The following is a 23,017-nucleotide window of genomic DNA, read 5'->3' as shown; positions in this document are numbered from 1 at the left end:
CCATGTGAAGCTGTCACACACTCCATGCAACGTCGCAGCAGTGCAGTGCTGCTTGTAGCAGCCGTGGCACTCAGGCCCACTTGAATTGATGCAAAGATGCATTTTTGGTGTTTAGGGGTCAACCTTCACATATCGTAGCAGTTGTACTGTCTGAACTCTGAACAGTATGTGTGAATTCTGTTGTTTTAATGTAAGAAACGCATTAATCAGAAACTATGTGCAAAGTTTTGTGTTTCTGACATAGGCGTCCGAGCCAAGGGGGCACAATCTGACTTTTCGGGCATACGGCTAAAATGAAAAAAAAATATTTCATCTAGTTTGCAATATAAAGTGCCCGATATCTAAGTTATTTTACTTTTCTTTTAATTGAATATCACGAATTTGTACTGAATTCACTATGTATTAAAACATTTATGTGACATTTTTCGGGCATTGATTATTATTTCTATATGCAATTGATTGGATGGTTGGAATTCAGGTCAGCATTGAGTGGGTTTCGGTTACATAACCATGCATTGCACAATTTTGGAGTTGCTTAACTCATGGGCTAGAATAGAAGAAAAACGCATTTCCGGCGATTAAATTTTCTCCGGGACACCTTGATTGACGCTTGTTTGGGATTCAGGTCAGCCACTTAAGGTAAGCTATAATAGACTACATTGAAGTTGTGAAGTATTCACGGGCTGAAATAGCAGGAAAACGCGTTCGTGGCTAGTTAAATTTTCTCCCGACCTTCCCGTCTCCATGGACTGTAAACGATTGACTGGTTGATTGGAATTCGATCCAGCCATCTTAATTAGGCTATATCAGACCACTTTGAAGTTGCTCTATTCGCAGGCTGGAATTTTCCAAAATTTTCTTGGCGGGGTCCCTACACTCTTCCGTTCTCGCAGAAGACTGGCGCGGCCGTCTGTAACCCGAAAAGATTTCGGACATTTCGGGTTCTGCCCCCCTCTAACTGTCATCGAGCCCGTAGCCTATGTTCCTGGATCAAAGATATTTCTCATAAACAGTGATTTAAAGTTCAGTAATTTTTTTGAAATTCTGACACCCAAGTTGTGGATCGCACTGCACACGAAGGGTAGATTTCCCAACCTAAACTTTCATACGAACATATATATAGAGAGAGGGGGAGCGAGAGCGTGTATTAGATCTTACATATTTTCTAGTCCCCATCCATTGAAAAGTCTAGGCTTTCCCTGCACAAACGCATGCAATAAAGACAAAAGGAATGGTGTTAACCATTTTGTAAAAACAGTAACTTAATCATTTTCAGATTAGGGGTTAAGTTTATTTGCTATGATCTATGCCCTGGAGGACAAATGTTTCTGTCTTGCATGTATGTTTTCTGTACCATGCCAGGATATAAAGTCTGGAACAATAAAGTACAGGGCATCGGCCAAAGAAAAAAAATATTTTCCTGTAGATTATAAGGGACACAGTCAGGTGGAAGTTGCACTCAATAAGCTGTGAGCAATGCTTTATTACACTCTATGTTATCATGCATTTATTTTGGGCCATGTTCAACAATTCACAAATCAAAGCTCATCAATACATATAAATGAAGGAAGAAATGAAAGGCCCAATTTTAAATTTTCTCAAACTTGTCAGGTGGAAAATAACGGGAGCTATGACTGCCTTCTATTTAAGGGCTTCAAACTACCTTGTGAAATGTCCTGAACAATTAGACAAATTACCCAGCCAGTTACACAGATGACACCAAATTCTTTTGAGTGCCAAGTCTGCACCTATTTTCAGAATTACTGTAAATCAAGAAATGATGTACTCAACTATCAGTACTTCACATTATTACTGTAGAGAATAGAAATGCCTAATGAAATTAATGTGTTTGACCGTAGGTCACATTTAATATATTAATTTCTTGCTCGCATGAATTTCTTGGTTTACAGAAGATATTAATTAATGCACAAATCATCCTTCAGTTTCTGAGAATCAACAATTGTCATTACATCATCACATACTGAAATTTCACAGATCATGCACTGCCATCCAACTCCCTGTAAAAGCCAGAAGAAACAAACCAAGCCACATCTAATGAATAAGGACTTTATTCAGAATACAATTCAAAGCAAGCTACGAGCACAATATACATGTCATGTCAAAAAAAATCTATCACTGTACTGATAAAAGGCTGCCCAATCCTAGAATAAATGGTGCTTTGGCAAATTGTGATGGCTTTATATCTCATCTTGGTCACATTTAAAATGCAGTAAGTACGGAGTCTGGACAACACAGAGGCATAGTAATATATATCTATGTATATAATAATATATATAAATCTATACTGTCTGTAATAGCAGCACTTTGGAACACTTTGTGCCCTGCCTGGAGAAAAAAAAAATCACAGTATGCTTTATCCTGCACTATACTGCATCTTGTGAAAGATATTATTAAAGTCTCATGGCCATCATGAGGTGAGAGCGCCATTATTAACTTCACAGCCCAGATATTTGGAACAACAAATGATTAAAAATCTACGACACATTTTGGTAAATTGACACAGATCACAACAGGCTAGAACAGGTTAGCAATAATTTCCAAGTCTGGGCGGGAATAAATACTATTACAGACAATACAGCAGTTTTAAAGTATTTTAAAATCGGCAAACTCCACAGTTCATCTTGGGATGATTCATTAGTATGCTCAATTTTCATTATTTTTTTTTTTGTATTTTTTTTTCATATATTATTTTCTGGAAGAATTATTTAACAGCACTAGTAGAATGCACTTCTATTCCTGATTCACACATTGGACAACAGACACACAAATGAGAAATTTCATTATCACAGGTTTGTCCTACCACTCAACAGATTCCAATTTCAAACATGAGAAAAATATTACACCACGATTCATTGTCTTATATTGACGAAAAAACAAAAAAGAAAAAACAATTTTTTGCACACTTTTGCTGCAATACAAATATTGATTATTTGGAAATCAGTCATGAATAGACTATACAATTTGTAATAATATATAATATATATATATATATAATTCTATGTGTCTTTTTTTCATATTTTTTCACATTTTATATTTTGAGGTTTAATTGTATCAAAGGCTCAGATACCTTTTCCAAATGGACATTCTGCACCATGAAACTGGCCAACCCACCTGACAAGACAAATTTGGAATCTGAAAGACTTAATACTTCATTGTCGAAGTATACAAAAATAAAAATATGTGCTTTACTTCTTTGAAGCATTGAGCACCAAGTTTGCATGCACTTTGGTTGGTAGACCAGGCTTCTGAGTGCCGATATAATCCACGGAACACATTTATATTAAGCACACTACTTAATCCCACCAAAGGTGACTAACAATCATAGTTTTACCAGTCTTAGGAACAGGGGCAAATCCCTTTGATTTTTTTTTTTTATTTGATTTTTTAATTAAGTTAAGATCTAACAATATTTCATGATAAAGCTTTCTAAACAGTATGCTTAAAACTTATCCCAATTTCTTTTGGCACATAACAAAAAAACATAACGTTCAAGATTATAAAGAACCTAATTTTTTAAAAAATAATTTATAAATACTGTTTAATTTTTTTTTAAGGTTCTTTACAATCTTATCACCATATTGGAAAAAAAAAATTGATGATGCCCCTATTCCCGTGGTGGTAGGTAATACTATATCTGTCAGTATTAGTAATACATATAAAGAGATCATAACAAGGGTACTATGCTGATTACATAGATTGCCCTCCAAGAATATTGTTGACAAGGGGATTTGAGTTGTGATCATCCGATGCGCCTCCCCAAAGACTTGAGCCCCACATGCTACCACTTCCTGAGCTGGGTAGGTAAGGAGTTGGGGCTAAGGACCAGGGTGAAGCAGGGGCAGCAGCATTATTAAGCTGTGATATTTGCTGCTGCTGTTGCTGTTGTTGGTTTTGTGACCACTGCTGACTAGGTACATTCATGGCACTGTGTTTGGCAAATCGGCTTGCATCTTCTTCTGTGATAAATTCAGCAAAGATTGTAGTACCGCCGAGAACACACTGGTTTAAGGCTCTTTGGGCCTTGGCAGCTTCCTCTTTAGACGAGTAGCAGACAAGAGCTGATCCAAGTTGTTGAAGTGGAACGAAACAACTGAGGGGGCCATGTTGTTGGCACAAGGTTTTCAATGTAGAAGAATCAATCTGAAATACATCAAGAGGTTCATAAGATATTTAGAACAAATTATAAAACTATGTTGAAATTTAATGGACTTTGTGAATTTGTCCTCATTGGAGATAAACATAGAGCCATCATATATGAACTATATAAATGTTTAACCACTAACTCACCTGATGTGAAATGTTCTTTAGGATAAGCCATTGCATTTTGGGGGATTTATCCCAGTTCCCAACTGAAAAAGAAAAGGGTATATCATGTATAAATAAGTACAGATTTCATGACATGATTTCCTTTAAATACATTTTCCGTCAATGATTTCTTGTGACTGTTATACATTATCCTTTAATTCTACAATCATCATAATTATATTCTTTTACTTACCTGGTGTAAAGGCTGAGTTGTCTGTGCGACCAGCCCACGAGTTTTGACGTTGCCAGTTATTGGATCTATTGCCATGTAGGGGGAATCCTGGAGGCTGTCTCCCACTACCCATGGCATTTTGCATGGAACCGCTGCTCCATTCCGGCATTCCAGATTCTGGATTCCAATTTTTGGATGAGTTTGGCCCTTTTCCCCAATCAGCAGCAGAAGTACTTGGAGTTTTTAGGGAAAGATTGTCCAAGTAATCATCTTTCACAACATTTACACTGAATGAACGGGAAAAACTCCCTGGAGTGATATGTGGATCATCTTCAACACTTTTATTATTAAATCCCTGCCATGGTTTGCCTGGCACAAATTCAGGAATCACATCAGTCAGGTTTACACTTGAGGCTGTAGTTAGTGCTAGAGATTCTTTAGTAAGGTCGGAACTGTCTTTCCCGTCTGTGGTTCCCTCAATACTGGCGCTCGGCCAATTTTGCGAGGCAGTGGTTGCTATTGTCGACCAAGTGGTATCACCTGATATATTCAACATACTCAGATCCTCAAATCTGCCCAAATTAGGTGAGGACTGCGATTGATGCATTGGTTTGCTTCCAACCGCTTTATTAAGATTGTCAATGTCGTTTTCTTTGTCACCATTTCCACTCTTCCACTGGGTGAGTCGAGACTGAGGCTGTGGAGTTACTGTTGAAGCATTCATAGATAGGTTATTTAATTCTGTTTGTAGAGGTAAAAGTGGGTCCATATCAGGATTTGGTTGCTGCGTATTTTTAAGTCCGGGTGGTTGGGCTTGAGAGATCTGTTTCTGTATGTTTAAGATCTGTTGTCTGATATTGTTGATCATTTGCTGCAGTTGTTGTCTATCATGGGGTTGTAATGTCACCTTGTTCTTGTGGAACATTGTCTGGCGGTTCACCAGTTGTTGTAAAGCATTTTGATACTGTAACAGTTGCTGTAAGAGCAACAGAATATTGTGGGGTAGTTGTTGATTGAGTAGTTGTGGACTAATAAGACCTGACTGTACAGCCATGCGCAGCTGTTGTAATATCTGTTGTTGTGCCATTTGTTGATGCACGACATTCTGACCAGGGTTTTGCCCAGGTACTTGACTACGTGTCAGGGGGCCCTGGGTGGGACTCAAAGACTGGGCTTGTTGTTGCTGCTGAAGTTTCTGCGGCATAAATTTTGGTTGTAATGCAGGATTAATACTGGAGTTCATTGGATTTGGACTAGATGAAGGCAGACTAGCGCCAATTTTGGACCGGTCGTACATGGACATATATGGCTGATTTGGTACTTGAGCATTTTGAAATGGAGGAGTATTTTGTATGGGAAAGTTAGGCACATGCGGATTGCTATCCAAGTGAGTATCTGATATGTCGTTGAGGCCACCGTCTGGTAGCATTCCTGTTTTAGCTTTTACACCATTTGCCTGGAAAACATCCATATCAGTATCTTTCTTGGCACCGTTATTACTTAATTCAGCTGCAAAAAAATAATAAAAAATTATATTTTCACGTTCAAACAAGAGAATGTATACTTACATATGATAAAGAGCATAGAACTAAATTCACATTCACTGGTATTTACATAATTTTTAAAACAATAGACTACTTACCAACGGCTCCTTCAAAGTTCATATTGTTGTTAATTAGAGCTGTTTGGGCATCGTCCTTCTGTAAGATAAAATAAAAGAACATTGTTGAAATCTTTTTTAGAGCTCAATTAAGTCTTCCATTCAGTCCATTAGAAACTGGTTTTGTGTTAAAATGTAGAGTTAACAACAAATGTGATGATTACCTTATATCCCATAGCAATAAGTTGCTCAAGAAGTCTGACACGCATTTGATTAGGTGGATGGTAACCACTTGATGGGGGGAATTTATTAGGAGGCATCTGAAATACAATATTTACAGTAATCATACAGGATCAGGAATCATATTAAAATCTCAATACTGTTACGTTAATCTTAATTTATTACTTTTCTTACTTTATATATCTTAAAATAATCGAAATATATTCAACATTTTATATTTTAAAAAAATATCTATAAATAAAACTTTGGTAAACATGTTCCGTTTAAATTATTGATCAATTAGTATATACACTAAACTGTTAAAAAATATATATGACTATTAGTTTCTAATTGGCACTCTATTTTTTTTAAAAGAATTTTATTAATTTAGACAGTTAATCATTAGTAAAAACTAGAATTTAGAAAATATATTTAGTTAGAATTATTATTTCAGAATACAAAGAATTAAAACAAAAAGAAAATAAATTTTGTTCAGTCAATGAACATGTGCTAAGGAGATACCCCGAAGATAGTTTCATAGAAAAAACATTCAGTGTGTTACGATAACATCGCATAGCAGTTGGATTATTTCTCAACGTGTCTTTATGTAATACTAATTAAGAAATACTTTGTGCAACATAAGGTAAAATTCAAAGCCAACAATTATTGAAACATATAAAACATTACAAGTAATACAACTGGCTTTCCTATACATAGCAATATTAAAATCATTTTTTTTTTTTTAAATTTCAGCTACACACTACCTATTCCACATTTAAACAAGCATGAAGACTGAAGTTATTTGATTAAAGTAAAAACATCTAGGCAATGCTCCTACAAATTATATAAAAAAACCTATAGCTTAAGCCTCTGATCCAAAGAAAATGCATTAAACTGAATGGCAAATATGTAAAAATACCAACAGTGCAAAGGGAGAAAAAAAAAATACCAGTGCCAGCTTAATTGATTTTTTTTTTTAATACCTTCACCATTTGCTGTTTGTTTTTCCAGCCTGACGCGCTGCTCCACGAACTATTTTCTTGTGAAATATCATTCCAATAGCCCACGTCCATTGACCCCCAGCCACCTCGCTCATCTGTCCAGTCTTGCTGCAAGCATACGTCAGTCAATTCACTCACTCACGCTTGTGTCATACGGCCAAATAGGGCATTACATTAGGAAATTTCATCTATGGATGCACAGTGCTTGTTCAACATTCAAACATAAGCATTAGAATTATGGATTACAGATTAATATTAGGATATTATAACCGACATAACATGCTACTATCCACTAGTTAATCATTGCGTCTTTTTTATAAATCATCCCATGACACATAACAAAATTATTTATATACTTTGTTATGAAGGTTACATTAGTAGTAAATCAAATATATATTTACATTAGTAAGACAATAATACTATTTGGTCTACTAAATGTGTATGTATTTTTTCAATGATATTTACAGGTACAAGCACTGTGCATCATAGAATCTAATCCAGAATAAAAATCAAAATATGAAAAGAAATTTAACTGATATTTCCAAAGAAGAATCAGGAATTAAAAAGATGGGGGAAAAAAATCAAACTGAAAACGGTCTAGGAAATTTATGACTGTAAATCTTGATAAAAATGGAAAATTACTTTTCCTTAACTAAGTGCAATTGAGAATTACTAGGATGGATGCGATATCTGTATAGATTACGATATAATTTAATGCCAAAAATAACTAAATACAGCCTTAAAGGACCAAGACCCAAAGAAAATGGGATTAATCCAAAATAAGACTAGACAAATGAGTAGTGAGGAAAGCAGCAACCAAACCCGCAACAATGCATTACACATCGCAAAGCACAGGCGGCGTGCAAAAATAGCAAACCTTTCTATTCGCTGAATTCCAATTATTTTCTCCTTCATTCCAACTAGATTTGTTTTTGGCACCAACAGTGGGATTCCACTGACTACCTGTGTCTCCCCATCCACTAGCCCTGGCCTGAAGTGGAATTTCATATCAGAGTTAGATTCCTCATTTTATAATTAGACTAATCATTAGGAATTAGCTTCAACTTTAAAGAGTTTCAGTACAATAGTATTTCAAATAAAAGTATTGTAAAACTTACTTGTTGCTGAGCATTTCCTGCCCAAATACTGGTTCCATCATCTACTCTATCTCCACCATTGGACGGGTTACCCCAACCGACTGTTGGTCTATTGCCACTACCATTACCACCTCCTACACCACCACCTGCAGGACCAGATTTCATCCATTCTTCATTTTTCTGCAACATACCATTACCTGGGGTAATGGGGGTGGAGGGAGTACTAGGGGTACTACTCCATGACTTCGGTTTAGTCATTTCACCATGCCACTGACCAGTACCCTCTTGTTGTCGAGGATCTTCCCAAGAAGAAGTATCTTTCCACTGACCCGTATCCGTCTTGCCTCCCCACATGGCATTATTAGAATTATCTGGAACGTTCCAGTTCCCAATAGATCCGTCTGAACTACCCCCACCCATGTGATTATTATCAGGACCTGGACCAGGTCCATTCCATTGATTTGATTCTTTCTCTTTGTTCCATTGTGGCCCACTTGTTGCTCCATTCCAGCCACTTGGGTTTCTATTTTGGTTATCACGGGATGCTTCCCATATAGCTGTGCCATTATTATTATCCCAAACATTAGCTGCTCCACCATCATCCACTCTTGTAGCTTGAGATGACTTTGAAAGTTCCAAATCCCAAGATGAATTTTGACAGACTGGTTTACGCCCCCAACCTTCATGACAATCAATTGCACGAGAGATTTCAGACGGGGGTTCATGAGACATCTGTTGTTCAGATGGAATTTTGTCATTACCTGAATTACCAGAAGGTGGGAGGCCTTTACAAGCGGCCTGAGCCCAGGAAAGATGCTCTGGATTATTGCCTGATCCCTGACTTTTAGCTGCACCACTAGGATTATCTCCCCATTGTGACTTAGTATTTCCACTATCCCACTGAGATCCAGAGGTGGGTGGTTTAATGTTTCCAGGGTTTTGATCCCAACCAGAGGCACCAAAACTACTGGATTTACCCCAAACACTTGATTCTGATTCAACATTAGGCTCATTATTATTGCCACGTTTGTCCTTACCGGCACTTGCACCATTGTTCGTCACAGCAACAGTATTATTCCATCCAGATTCAGACGCTTTAGGAAATCCGCTTAGATCTCCCATGGAATTACTTGGCCATGGATTCGAGCCATTTAGACTTGAGCTTACATTAGGTCCACTTTGTTGAGCACCACTAATGCTTGGCAACATACCATGCACATTGTTGCCGTTTGAGGTTGATTGCATGGAATTTTGTGGTCTATGAGCACCCAGTCCTTGGGTACCACCTGACCCCCATCCTAATGAGGATATAGGAGGGTTTAAGTTTTTACTATTTGATATATTATCACTACCAGGCGAACTGGTACCAGTTTGCATATTATGTCCTTGGTTGTTCACAGAAAGACTTGGATGCGGATTAGATGAACTCCAACCTAAGGAGTTCTGGTTGGCAGCGGAGGGACTAGGGGAGTTTCCAGACCCCCAAGGATTTGATTCGATTCCACCAAAGGTGGATGATGTTGCACCCCATGGACTGGAAGCACTTTGACTCTGCATGGCACTTGACACTTTTGTGATGTCGATATTTTGCCCTTGGTTACTTGAGCTGGATATCACAGAACCAGATTTAGCTGAACCACTATCATCACCTGCGTCAGAGACAGATTCACCCGGTCTTATTGAAGGCCACGCTTCTTTATCCGTAGAATCAACAATAACACTGTTTATATTTTGATTCCAATTTTGGTCAGATCGCTGGGGGTTTTGCCAGGTACCAATATCCTGGCTGTTTTCTGAAGATAGACCTGGAAAGATACAAATATTTCATTTGTACTATGTCAATACTAAACAAATTCATTTTTTGTTTTTCAACCTGGGAGTTGGAATATAAGGTATAGTATTGAACATAAAATGCAGTACACTGTGCTCTTTTGATAAGTCACTTTCTTAACCTATTTAATCCTAGAGCCAATTAAAAGATTAGCTACCCATCCCTACTAAGCTCATTAAATCAGCAGGGCCCATCTCCTTAAGCCAATTATTAGTGGATTATTGTTAATCCTAATACCCTCTACAAAATTGCAAATAACTAAAAAAAATATTTTTGATACAAAGAAATACTCTGTTACAAAAATGTACAGATTGTGGTGTTCTTTCATTAACTATGAGAAAAAAATTCACTTGTACAAAGTGGCAATTATATTACTATAAATAATATTGAAAAGTCAGTTCCACTAAAATCATGACTTTCCTCTGTCATAATGGTAAAATAACGTGAACAAGTATTCCATAAGAATTTAAAAAAAAAAAAAAAAAGGATGCAAATATAGTCCCTCACGTTGGCAGGAGTGTTCAACGTAAATATAACTTTTAAAAAGAAATATCGCCCCAAATGACCGTCACTTCATTGCTATCAGCATTTGACATTTCTGCCTTTGATGGTGGGAATTGTCGTCTTCTTTGCTTCATTGCGTCGAAAATAAAAATATATAGTTGAAATCTTCGACAATGTAGCTTGTATCAAATCCTAAAAGTTTTGATTCAATTTAGCTTTTCAAAGTCTAGAATTATTATCCGTCTGTAAGTTTTGTGGTATCGTCGGTCTGGAAGCGTGTCCAAGATGGCAGTCGACATGCGTGATTTCGGCTGGAGTATACGTATTCTTCGCATCATAACGTCAAAAAAAAAAAAAAAAAAATAGTTTATTCCTTCGACATTATCATATTCCACAATATGCCTGGAATATCATAAAATTATCAGCCGCAAGTGACAACATGAAAATATTGGAATAATGCCAAAGTCATTGACACAGTATGAATTTTCACCTCTGACCTATTATGTAAATACCTATTACGTAGATCCTTTGTTGAAACGTATGTTTTTTATACGATAATTAGCGAATGTAACATTCCTTTTCACCAGGTGTATTATTTTTATTACTCGATCACCATTAATTTAAGAAATAAAAATAATAGAAATCAGTTGATTGATCTGGCGCTTTCCTATTTCGCAGTGTTTACCAGCACAAACAAATTTAGCTTAGTAGGCTTGGCTTGTACTGCATACGTTCAGGAAAGGCACTGATTGTTGCATGTTTCCAATACTCGTTTGATACTACAATTGATTTGTATCTTATCCTGTGAGTGTGACTGAACAGAAATACTATCAAACTGGTATTTTCTAGTGTAGAATTTCTGATAAATTCACATTTCACAAGAACTTTACGACATAAATTGTTAGAAATAATTCGGAGCAGGACAAATGCATAGCAACATGTACAATCTATTTACCGGTTTCTGTCCAGCCACTACCCGTAACCTTTGGTCCCTGACTCCATCCTCCGTCTTCTCCCCAGCTGTTATGATTATCACCTACTCCACCTGCTGCCCAATGAGTGCCTACTCTTGTTCCAGCTAAAAATATACCATCAACCCGTTTATACAAGCTTTATACACAGCTACAGCATACATGCCATTTATAAGATACAAGCATTACATAGTTATATATTTCAACTTCTCCACCACTAAATATTGACTCAAATATACATGCCAGCCAATGAGTCAATGGGCAAATAGGTAAATAGGTACTTAAAATTATTCTAACATATTGTTGAATGTCAAATTGTTGACTGCATGAAATTTAAAGCAAAACTTGCAACAGATTTACAGCCATTTCAATCAGTTTTATGATCTGATGAGAGCTAATACTTTGTCATGCTCTCCTGTGTACCTTTTCTATAGCCTTAATCCCATTACACATTATAGTTGACCATTTCGGGTACCATAATATATATTGTGAATATTTAAATACTTACCCTGTTGCATTATATCTACAACTTTTAAAAGCTAAAATACGCTCGTCTAAATAAATTCGTTGCTTAAGCAAGTAGCTAACAGCTATTCCTGCTATCAGCGATTGATCACCAGTTAAATATTTGTTCAATCTGAAATTAAAACATTTATAGTTCATCAACAACCTTTATTTTATTATTTTCAATTTGTAACAAGAAATTCACTAAAGCTAAATTTGATCAGTATCGATTTTGAAATCCTTTTTAGATTCAGTAGGCGCAAAGTTAAACAAACCCTTTTCTGGAATCAAATTAAAAATATTTGAAACATATAAATATAATATAACACTCACCAGCTTAATATTAATAATGCTAAACCTCCCGTTTTTTGGAAGGAATTAACAACTCCCATTTCCTGAGAGCTAGGCACTTAAATAATATCTTTATCAGCCGTAAAATGCTTTAACATAAACTGCCCTGTCTTTGGAATGCAATCTGTAAATAAAAGACAGTTATAGATGAATATAGTTAGGGCAGAGAGCGAAACATATAAGTAAGAGACTATCTAATCACATTTAGACAAATGGCAATTTAATAAGAGTTATTTCCCTTTCTATCTAAACTCTGCAATCTATACTGAGAAACTGTTGTTCACCAATTACAATTAATCAGACTTAAATTTACTCAACTAGGGGGCAACAACAGGCACATGTATTGGTTGATCAAGAAAAATTAAATAAGACAAAAACAGGATTGGAATCTGGATAAACTACTAGAAACAAGAAACAAGGAAACAGTGAGGCTCAATCCAAAAATAAATGGACGACACTCACTAATTACTTGTACTTTTATCTTTTTATGAAGCATCAAGAAATCCATACTCCTCGCAGTGTTTCGTTTGATTAGAGCTAATCCACTTAACACTGTTGTAATGGAAGCAAATTTCTGTTCCAAATTATGACTGGTCAATAGTCTGATTAACAACCAATAGCTAACTGCGTAACAATATCATTACGCTTTAAACAGAGTTCCAAATTGGACCAAATATGTTTACATAACGTTACGTCATGACTCACGATTTTATTACGCCCAATTAACCCTTGCATAGCAGAATATTACAGATAAACTGATTGCGTTACAAATGAGGCTATCAAAACGGATACAATGTAAACAATACTGCTTGCAGACTAACCATACTTTCACCATTTTTAATACCTTAAATCACTGTCCAATGTTTTAGGGAAGATCCCAGATTAAACGAAGGGCTGTCATGCTGTTGTACTTGGGTTAGATTTGATTGAACGGGAAGAATAGACACACTCCCTCAAAATCTCAAGAATCAGAAACCAATCCAGCAACGGTCAGAGAGGGATTTCTCAGGCCACTGCTTCACGAATATTCAAGAAATCAAAGGATTTATACATGTAGCTCTGCTAATTGTATGCAGAAAATGCTCATTATCAAACTTGGTCAAGCTACTGATGTAATGAAACTATACGCTAAGTTCGGTCAGTCACAAGTTAGTGTGTTCAAAAACATTGACAAATCAAATAGTTTATCTCTGCTTAGGCTAAGCAGAAAATGCTCATCATCGTATTCTGTCAACAGTCAATACATTCATCTAAAGAGCACCTGCACAAGTTTGAACATTCTATCTCAATTAGAAGCAAAGGTATTGTGACAACCAAGCGGACATCCTTATTTCAATAGTTCACTTTCTCTGAAAGGTGGGGTACAACAATAATAAGAATCATAATATTTCTTACCTCACATATACACACAACCAACAATTAGATATATTTGCATTGTACATCTAAGATACTATCTGTAAAATATAAATTCACAAACAAACATAATTCATTTTTCAACTTTATCAAGATGCTTGCTTGAACTTGAAGCTACAGTTGTGTAGACTTTAGATATTTAAAATATATGATTAGTTAGAAACATATTAATCTAAAATGTTATATAAAATAAACGGTCAAAATAATATAGTCCCATAAAAGTAATATACAATTAACACAAGCCAACAGTGAGGCTGATGTCCCCCGCCGAAATCCCCAAATAAATAGATGACACATATTAATTAATCGCACATCTATTTTTTTCCAAAGTATCAAGCAATCAAACTGATTATCAACTATACACTAAGTTTCATCACTCTCTATCAGATAGAATCAAAGTTATCTTGTCCCAAAGCAGGAAATTGCTTATCTCTGCTTAGCTTTAGCTCGATATGTTAATCATTGAACTCAGTCAAGACGAACATCTACATCAAGTTTAAACATTCTACCTCAATTAGAAGAAGAGTTGTTGAACTCAGTCAAGACGAACATCTACATCAAGTTTAAACATTCCACCTCAATTAGAAGAAGAGTTTGACCAATCAAAATGCTTATCACTCCTTAGCTTAAACAGAAAATGCTCATTATCGAACTTAGTCAAGTTATTGATGTGATAAAACTATACACCAAGTTTCATCACTCTCACTTAATTGGAACTAAAGTTATCGTGTCCCAAAGCATCAACCAATCAAATTGCTTATCTTTGCTTATCCTAAGCAGAAAATGCTCATCTTCACACTCCATCAAGGCATTGACCTAATAAACACCTACACCAAGTTTGAACATTCTAGCTCAATTAGAAGGAGGGTTATTGTGTTCCAAAGTCTCGGCCAATCAAATTGCTTATCGCTCTGCTTACCCTGAGCAGAAAATGCTCATTATCGAACTTAGTCAAGGTATTGATGTAATGAAACTATACACCAAGTTTCATCTCTCTCACTTTATTAGAACTAAAGTTATCATGCCCTAAAGCATCAACCAATCAAATTGCTTATCTTTGCTTACCCTAAGCAGAAAATGCTTATCTTCACACTCCATCAAGGCATTGACCTAATAAACACCTACACCAAGTTTGAACATTCTAGCTGAATTAGAAGGAGAGTTATTGTGTCCCAAAAAGTGTGACGGACAGACAGACGGACGGACAGACGAACCCATTTTAATAGTCCCCTGCTTTCTTCGAAAGGCGGGTGACAATAAATACGAAGTATCAAGACATTTATAATGGAGACAGGAGAATTAATTAAATGTGTAAAGTAGAAATGTACTGAGCATTATCCAAATCAGTATCTTTACAGAAAATAATCTGTCTTATGATTATATTTTACATTGTAAAGATAGGTTGCCAGGCAACAACATACAATCCACAGCAGCTAATTTATCTGAGCAGACCATAAAGATTGCTGTGTTGTGAATCTTTATTAAATTTCGGAGGGATCAGATGATTATGTTTTTATTAAGAGCATTCACAAGATTCTACAATGTGAAGAAGGGCCGTAAGTTTGGAATTATCAGAAATATGGACTGATGGGACCGGGGCAATATATTATGTCGGCGAATAACAGAAAGGTGATATTTAGTTAGATACTTACAAGGAAATACTTTGAAAGAATATGGCATGGACCCACGAGATCTACAAAATCAAGATAAACACATAGTTAAAGAAGCATTATGGGAGATTAGATAACGAGGTGACTGTTCTCGCAATAATAGTTCAAAAATAGATAATGTAAATAGAATATGTTGAAAATTTCAGTCAAAATGCTACAATCTGAATGGAGATATTAGTTTTTGAATTTTAAGCCTAGCCTCAATCATCATTACTAAAGTCGGTATGATAAAAAGTCTCGATTATCCATTTTTGGATTTAATCATCAATGAGCACTACACAGCAGATCAGATTCAAATCCAGTAAAAATCCAACACATAAGATGATATCGACAGTTGGTTATGGTTTGGATAAGATAATTAATGTCTAATTAATAGTTTATATAACATTTCAGGCCTAAAGAAAGACCAGCAATAGGCAGATTTAGCTCTTGCATTATGTATGTTTAATTATCCTCTAATTAAAATTGGTAGTATTCGTTAATCAAAGTCAATCAAAACTAATTAAGTGTTTCAGACCTTCAGTCGAAACGTTTTTTTTAAAGTGTTTTTATTTATTATTTTTTTTGGGGGGGGGGGGAATTTAGTCAGAATTTGCAGCCAAAACTGTGCATTGTGCAAACATTCTGCCAAAGTAGATAGGGGTTGGCCTCCGTAGATCTATTTATTAAATATAAATTGGGTTATTTTTGATAAACAGGATGTGTTTTTCGGATGGGACCAAAAATAATCTCAGATTGCCCATATCTTGTTATTTCTCAACGGATCTTCTTCAGGTTTTCATTCTTGGATTCTTTGGGCAAATCCCATATGGGCTCTGACTGACGTTTTTTTTAAATTTGGAAGTTCTCTCGATTAGATTTAGCTTTAAAGATTTGTTAAAGTTTTCTTCCACCATTTTTTCGAGATTTGAGAAATCAAAGTGAAACTTGGTAGGAATGAAGGACACACCGATGCCTTCAAAATGGCATACTCAAAAATTTAGTGATGGATTCCGGAAACTTCCGGCGGAAATTATCGAGGCCTTCCAATTCTTCCCAAACATGAATAGTTCTCTCCATTTTAAAAATCGACCAAAAATGACATAATGACGGTGTTAGCCCCAGGTATCTTTAATTGTCAGAGACCTTGTTGGATAATGTTTTCAGCCATTTGGCCGCCATATTGGACTTCCCAAAATATCTTCAAGACGATATTCAGTCAACAGTTTGATTCAGATTTTCGAAAACATTTTTGCTTTGCTTGTTGGATAATGTTTTCAACCGTTTGGCCGCCATATTGGACTTCCCAAAAAATCTTCAAGATGATATTTAGTCAACAGTTTGATTCAGATTTTCTAAAACATTTTTGCTTTGCTTTGAACCTACTCTAAATGGCAACAATTCTTAGGGAGCCGATTTTTGAATTTCGATTTCCCTTTGAATTTTGTTCGACTTTTCAACATCCACCTGGCGACCTAACCTTTTAATGACCCTTGACCTCTGTATGATGACCCTCATGTCTACTAACAAAGTTTGGTCTTAAAGTATAACTTCCGGTTTTATTAAAAGTTCAAAATGACAGTTTTTTCCACTTTAATAGGCATTGCATCTTACTATACTCAATATTGCATAGTGTAACTTAATTGTTGGCGTGACAAGGCTTGACCTGACGTACCGAAACATGTCAGTACTCAGTACTCCTTCGGAGTTCTAGTTGAAATTGGATCTATTATTTGCCTCTTATTCTGATGAGATGTTTTCCTATATTAATTCAAGCAAATTGACATATATATACAAACAGATGGAGGAAAATTCACTGTTTGTAAAGATTGAAAGTTTCTAGAAATCTGAAAATGCTCATAAAATGGTCCAATAATGGTCATTTCAACTGAATTAAATAGTTGAATAGTAAAATCAGCATTGGATATGAGGACAAACAGCCCATGGTATTAACAATAAAAGCATATCAAGGTTATCCTGTTGCACCATTTGAATGGAATTCTATGTCACATGAACTGTTAACACATTACTTATGAGATTAACATTGTAAGTGTGCAATGCCAGGGAGAGAAATTTGCCCAAGTATGCAATGCCAGGGAGAGAATTCAGTCGAAGTGTGCAATGAACAAGAAAGACTTTTGCCCAGACAACAGCACTTCCATCCACTCTTCCATAAATTCAATCGATTTATGATCACATCTATAAATTCAATCCATTTATGATCACATCTCAAGAACTATCTAGAAGTGGCCACCCCTGACAGTGAAAACTAAGAACCTGGCTTGAAAAATCTTGACACTTCCTCTTGAGCCACTTCAACATAAAAATCGGGGAAATTCTAGAGCTAATGTAATAATCAAAAATCACATACCTTTGCACAACAAAATATGACAAGCAGATCAAATGAATCTGAAAATAAATCAAAATGAACAAAAATTCAATACAAGAGATATCCATTCAAATTTAAAACATAATTGAGGAGAGATGTTCAGGCTAATCTATTGCTAGATCTTGAAATGGCCTTATGATCAAACTGCTTAAAACTTAACAGGACAACAAATAGGCCCTCAACAAGTTACATTACCATAGCAAGTCAAATTAATGATTTCAATTCAAGACATAGAGACAATCTGATTTAAACACAGATCCTATTTCGTTTCGTTTTATTACCAGCATTATATTACCAGCATTCTGGTTGAAGCGAGGGATTAGCCAATGAAACAGTCTGTTACGGTGAGTTTTTGGCATGCGATGCGTGGAATTGTGGGTAAGCCACTAGAAACATCAAAGCTGATTGATTAATCAATGTCTGACGTCATAGGGTCAAAAGCTGCTTGTGGAACCCCCGACACAACCTTCCAGTACAACCGTTCAGATCTTCATGTAATGTACTGTAGGCCATCGTAAGTATTAAAAAAAAAAACGAAATATAGATCTGTATTTTAATCAGATTGTAATCTAGACCTACCATAAATACTTTTTTAATTGTCGATATCGGTAGATGGAATTTTCGGACACATGTTTCAGAATATTGTTTTAAAGATAGAAATAATATCTTGTTTTAATCTATAAGTACCACAATTTCTATTAGTTATACAAATATCAATGTCGAATGAGATTACATTACACAGTTTAGTCAACCACAATATGCTCAATATTTTTCCTGGGCACGTGCTGAATCTACTTACCTCATTTAATTAATGACTTGATTTTAGTATCTGCAATAAAATATTAATAGTTAATAATGATCAATTGTCAGTAAAATTATAATTGAACACTTGTTCAACTAACAGTTCATATTTTCTTATAATACTCAGTCAATAATTTTAAGATTTGAAATCACAAGCCATTCGGGCCAGTAATTACAATTTTTTACAAGCCCAAACCCATTTCACTGGCCCAAATATTTAAAAGGAGTAATACAAATTTTGTTTTAAATTCTCTATTCTCTTGAAAACAAATATAACAAATTTTCATGTTTGTTTAAAATGGCGTATATTTATCTTCTTTTTTTTTTCAAGTGATTTACAAAAAAAACACATACAATTGGAATAAAACTGTTGAGGGTTTCAAAATTTTCCACAAGCCTGGTCGTACTTGTGGTTTTTAAATTTTTACTGGCCAGACCAAAAATCTACTAGGCACAGAAATTCTGCCCAGTGCTAATTTCGCACACTGATACATCAAGTCAACTTATGAAAAATAGTAAATACAGTCATTAAAAAATCATGTGTTAAATTTTGTAGAACAGTTTACTTTGCAATGCGAGGGACAAGCCTGGAAATAACTTTCAAATGTATGTCTTGACACCATGTTAGGCTGGATGAACATTCTGCCCAACATTCTAAAGGCAGGGTGCTATTTTATCTCAGGAATCAAACACGAACATGATGTTTAATGAATGAATAATTGGGTGATGCTTCCTACGGATTTAAAATAGATACCACCCATTGAGAACTTAACTATTTTTTTTTATGATTAATAAATAAAGTAAGAGCGATTTATTAACTGTTCATTACAATATAAATCACTAATTTCATCGGCACATATCATACATGATATAGCCAAGCTTCCCGTCTTTTACAATGTTGTACTAATCACGCAACAATTTCCCGTCTTTTCTATAGGGTTGAAAATACGATCTTCTTTTGGGAACTTATTTGTTTGTTGTATTATTAATTGATAAAGTATTATTTAGATTATCAGTCAATAAATGTTGAAAACAATACAAATCTTGACCAATCTCCTAATTTATTTTTTTTTGACATCGCAAATCTTAAAATATAAATCCTGTTTATAAACTGTAATGGCTACACAATCTATGTAAATGTTACTGTGAAAACATGCAGAGATTAGGAAGTTTCACCTGACAAGTTCTAGAATTTGGTCGTATTTTGTCTATGTCCGACTAATCATTTCCAGGCGTGGTGAAAGAGGAGAAAATGTTGCCCAGATAACTCCTTCACATCTAAACTGCATGCCAGTGTGTACAGATGCAGACTGATATTTTGCAATCCCATTTGAATGACTTTACAACTCTACAAATGTCATCCCATGGCAAGTAAGAACAGGGCTTAAAAATCCTAATTGTTCTTCTTACCCCAGCACAGCTTTGATCCCAGTAACTCTAGTAAAGAGTTATTACCTAAACTGCTGGACTTTTTGTGTCGGTGAGCTAAGTCTGCATTCATCAAATATATGTGTTATTAAATCCTTTACAACAGCTGACAGCTCAAGATCTGTTTAACTAAGATTTCAACTTACAATTTTGGACATAATAAATAGAAGCAAGTTCCATAAATAAAAATGTAAGAAACATGCTATGAAACTTACTTGAGATTTGATATGAAAGGCAGTGCTTCAACTCAGATTTGGCAATGGAATTTAAACCCTGAAAAGACAAAAACATTTCAGACAACTTAAAATATTGGGACATAACAGCATAAATAAACTGTTAAATTATTGGTTTGATTATTATAAATTTATTTTAAGTCGTCGTACAAGTTAACTGAGCTGTTTGGAGCAATTAAAGTACCGATATGTGAAAGATTAAACTCATTGCGCAACACCACTCCCCCACCCCCACCGATGAAAAGAAAAACATTGATAAAGCTAACAGTAAGGCCGATATCCAAACCCTAATCCCAAAATAAAAATCTGCTAATTAAATACTTGCACATTTATCTGTTTGACCGTATCAAACTTAGTTACAGTTCTGATGTAATAAAACTATACACAAAATTTCACCAATCTCACTCAATTCAAATTATATAGTGTTCTAAAGCATCGACAAATCGATTTACTTTTCTCTTAAAGTAGCTTAACTCAATATCTTCGGAGGATAAAAAAAAAAAAAAATTTTAATCAGAAAGTTTCAAGAATGGTATGGTATCATATCATCAATTATCAGTCAGTTGGCACAATAGAGACACATTAATCCATGATCTTTGTGAAATATGGTACCGGTAACGAAGATGATGGCTTTTAAACACTTCCTTAAAGTAATTGCTAATACAACAGCATGATATTGATTTAATCATCAATACAGACATATTTTTAAACAGTATCACAATTTTTTTGTAAAAATTACAAAAACATGAATTTTCACAAGGCTTTTCCTTTCAGCATTCTGAAAGTCTACTGCAATCTCTGTTGAAATCATATCTTCAGCACATAATGTTTGAAACACAAAGCACAAAGAGAAAATAAAAATATTAAAAGTAATAAAAGAGATAAAAGTCAAGCTACTCACCTTAATAGGATAATATGTTGATTATACTGCAAGGCAAGATGAAAGATCTTTGGATTATTAGCTGAAAGATGATACAAGTTAGACAAAATTAGAACAATTTGGTAATTAATATACCAATATCATTTGTTTTATTGTTCAAACACAGCTGATTGACGAACATAACAAAATGGTACGAGTACTAGTTCAGTATAAAATACTAGAGGGTAATTGGATAAATGTATACTATAAGCTCAAGCTGTGATAGTATTTCATATAAAAGTTGCACTAACATAGGTGACAAAGTCTGATTTTCAAATTAAAATTCCTACAATAAGATTATCGAAAGTTTGAAGCATCGACATCCGAGTTAGGAGTGAACCAAAATTAAAATTTAGAAAAATGCTTGCAGATAATAGTGTTGTTGGATAAGCAGGGGTGCCTAATATTGAAGAAAGCTCATTCTTTAGCAACCTGAAAGTGAAACATCAAAATATTTCACAAATTTGTTTCAGACCTACCGCTACATTTCATGCTACATTTCATGCTACATTTCATTTACGATACAAATTTTACTTTCTTCATCAATCAATGATTCCAATTAGGCTATAGGTACTACTATGTGATGCATATGAGTAAGATCGAGGAGACAGTTGAATGATACTAAAAGTACGAGGCTTCCAAGGACTGAAGGAACTACATTGTCATTGATTGTTGTTATTAATATGCCCAAAGATAGCCTAATGTATGTTGAGATTAATGTATTCCTCATAATTCCTCAAAAAAGTATTTGATTCAGCTGGCCTTCCACACAGGTATAACCCGACACTGACATAATTTGATTAAATATAATTTTATATCGAACTTCTGCTTCTCCAAAAACACCGACTACGCCCAATAAGTCTGCTGTATAGGAAAGCCTCCATCTTGAATATTCAATTAGAATCTACCTTCTTTAGCAATGGCCGACAAACAAAAATGGCGACCAGTCTATCTGCAAGCGTCACTTTGAACGACCTAATTATGTCCTTTCATTATAAACAACGAATAAAAAAAAATATCACCACAAAAAGACTGACAGAGTGGTGGTATTTTTGTGCTTAATGTACACATCTTACATGTGTTTATTATTAGAAAGACACCAAATAAATATTTATGTACGCATCATTACATTGTTACGCACTCCACTCCGATAGCCTGAGTTGTGGACAGGTCTAAAAAAGAAGGTCCCCTAGTGGATTGTTCTTGCTTAATGAAGCATTTAATCTGATAAACCCCCGTGGTCTTATATATATAAATCAATTAAGATTAATTAAAAACATGTTTATTAACAAAACAATAATTCAGACAGAAGATTTAGTAGTAAAAAAAGTGAAAACGTACCTTTTTTACACGGAATTCAAACGGTCGAGTTTCCTACCCTGGAAAGATTGCACTTGTATCACAGAAACTGCTTTGAGGAATAAGCACACAATAATATTCAAAATAATGTATCTACATAGCACCGGTGCCGAGACATTGTTATTGCCCGAATACACTAAATTTCGCAATACAGCTGAACTAACGGGCCTTTTTAGAGGCCAAGTTAGGCAGCAGACTCATCTCTTCGACTGGCTTCGTATAAATGCCGCTAAATTGCGCATGCTTGATA

General features: G+C 35.2%; 1 protein-coding gene across 3 annotated transcripts; it reads right to left on the bottom strand.

Moving 5' to 3' along the window:
* Positions 1-2,053: 2,053 nt before the first annotated feature.
* On the bottom strand, positions 2,054-23,007 carry LOC126810014 (trinucleotide repeat-containing gene 6C protein). Of its 3 annotated transcripts, XM_050534913.2 has the most exons (18): positions 22,750-23,007; positions 21,391-21,451; positions 20,472-20,529; positions 18,827-18,856; positions 18,010-18,047; positions 15,642-15,682; positions 13,972-14,030; positions 12,559-12,700; positions 12,230-12,358; positions 11,706-11,828; positions 8,437-10,220; positions 8,196-8,309; positions 7,301-7,426; positions 6,323-6,418; positions 6,141-6,198; positions 4,520-6,007; positions 4,309-4,370; positions 2,054-4,161 (listed from the first exon to the last, which is right to left on the bottom strand). In XM_050534913.2, the coding sequence occupies exons 9-18, from the start codon at positions 12,237-12,239 to the stop codon at positions 3,709-3,711; spliced, it is 4,314 nt and encodes a 1,437-aa protein (XP_050390870.1). In that variant the 5' UTR covers positions 12,240-12,358; positions 12,559-12,700; positions 13,972-14,030; positions 15,642-15,682; positions 18,010-18,047; positions 18,827-18,856; positions 20,472-20,529; positions 21,391-21,451; positions 22,750-23,007; the 3' UTR covers positions 2,054-3,708. The 3 variants fall into 3 exon arrangements, with proteins under 3 accessions (XP_050390870.1, XP_050390873.1, XP_050390871.1); XM_050534916.2 differs by lacking the exon at positions 7,301-7,426; XM_050534914.2 differs by lacking the exon at positions 11,706-11,828.
* Positions 23,008-23,017: the final 10 nt, after the last annotated feature.

This window comes from Patella vulgata, chromosome 2 (assembly GCF_932274485.2).
Source record: "Patella vulgata chromosome 2, xgPatVulg1.2, whole genome shotgun sequence".
Lineage (NCBI taxonomy): Eukaryota > Metazoa > Mollusca > Gastropoda > Patellidae > Patella > Patella vulgata.
This window is presented reverse-complemented; position numbering and strand designations above follow the sequence as displayed.

Coding starts and splice junctions, on each gene's coding strand:
- LOC126810014 (XM_050534913.2), bottom strand. Junction 8,310..8,436: donor CAGGAAATGCTCAGCAACAA/GTAAGTTTTACA, acceptor ATTCCACTTCAG/GCCAGGGCTAGTGGATGGGG. Junction 6,008..6,140: donor GAACTTTGAAGGAGCCGTTG/GTAAGTAGTCTA, acceptor ATTTTTTTGCAG/CTGAATTAAGTAATAACGGT.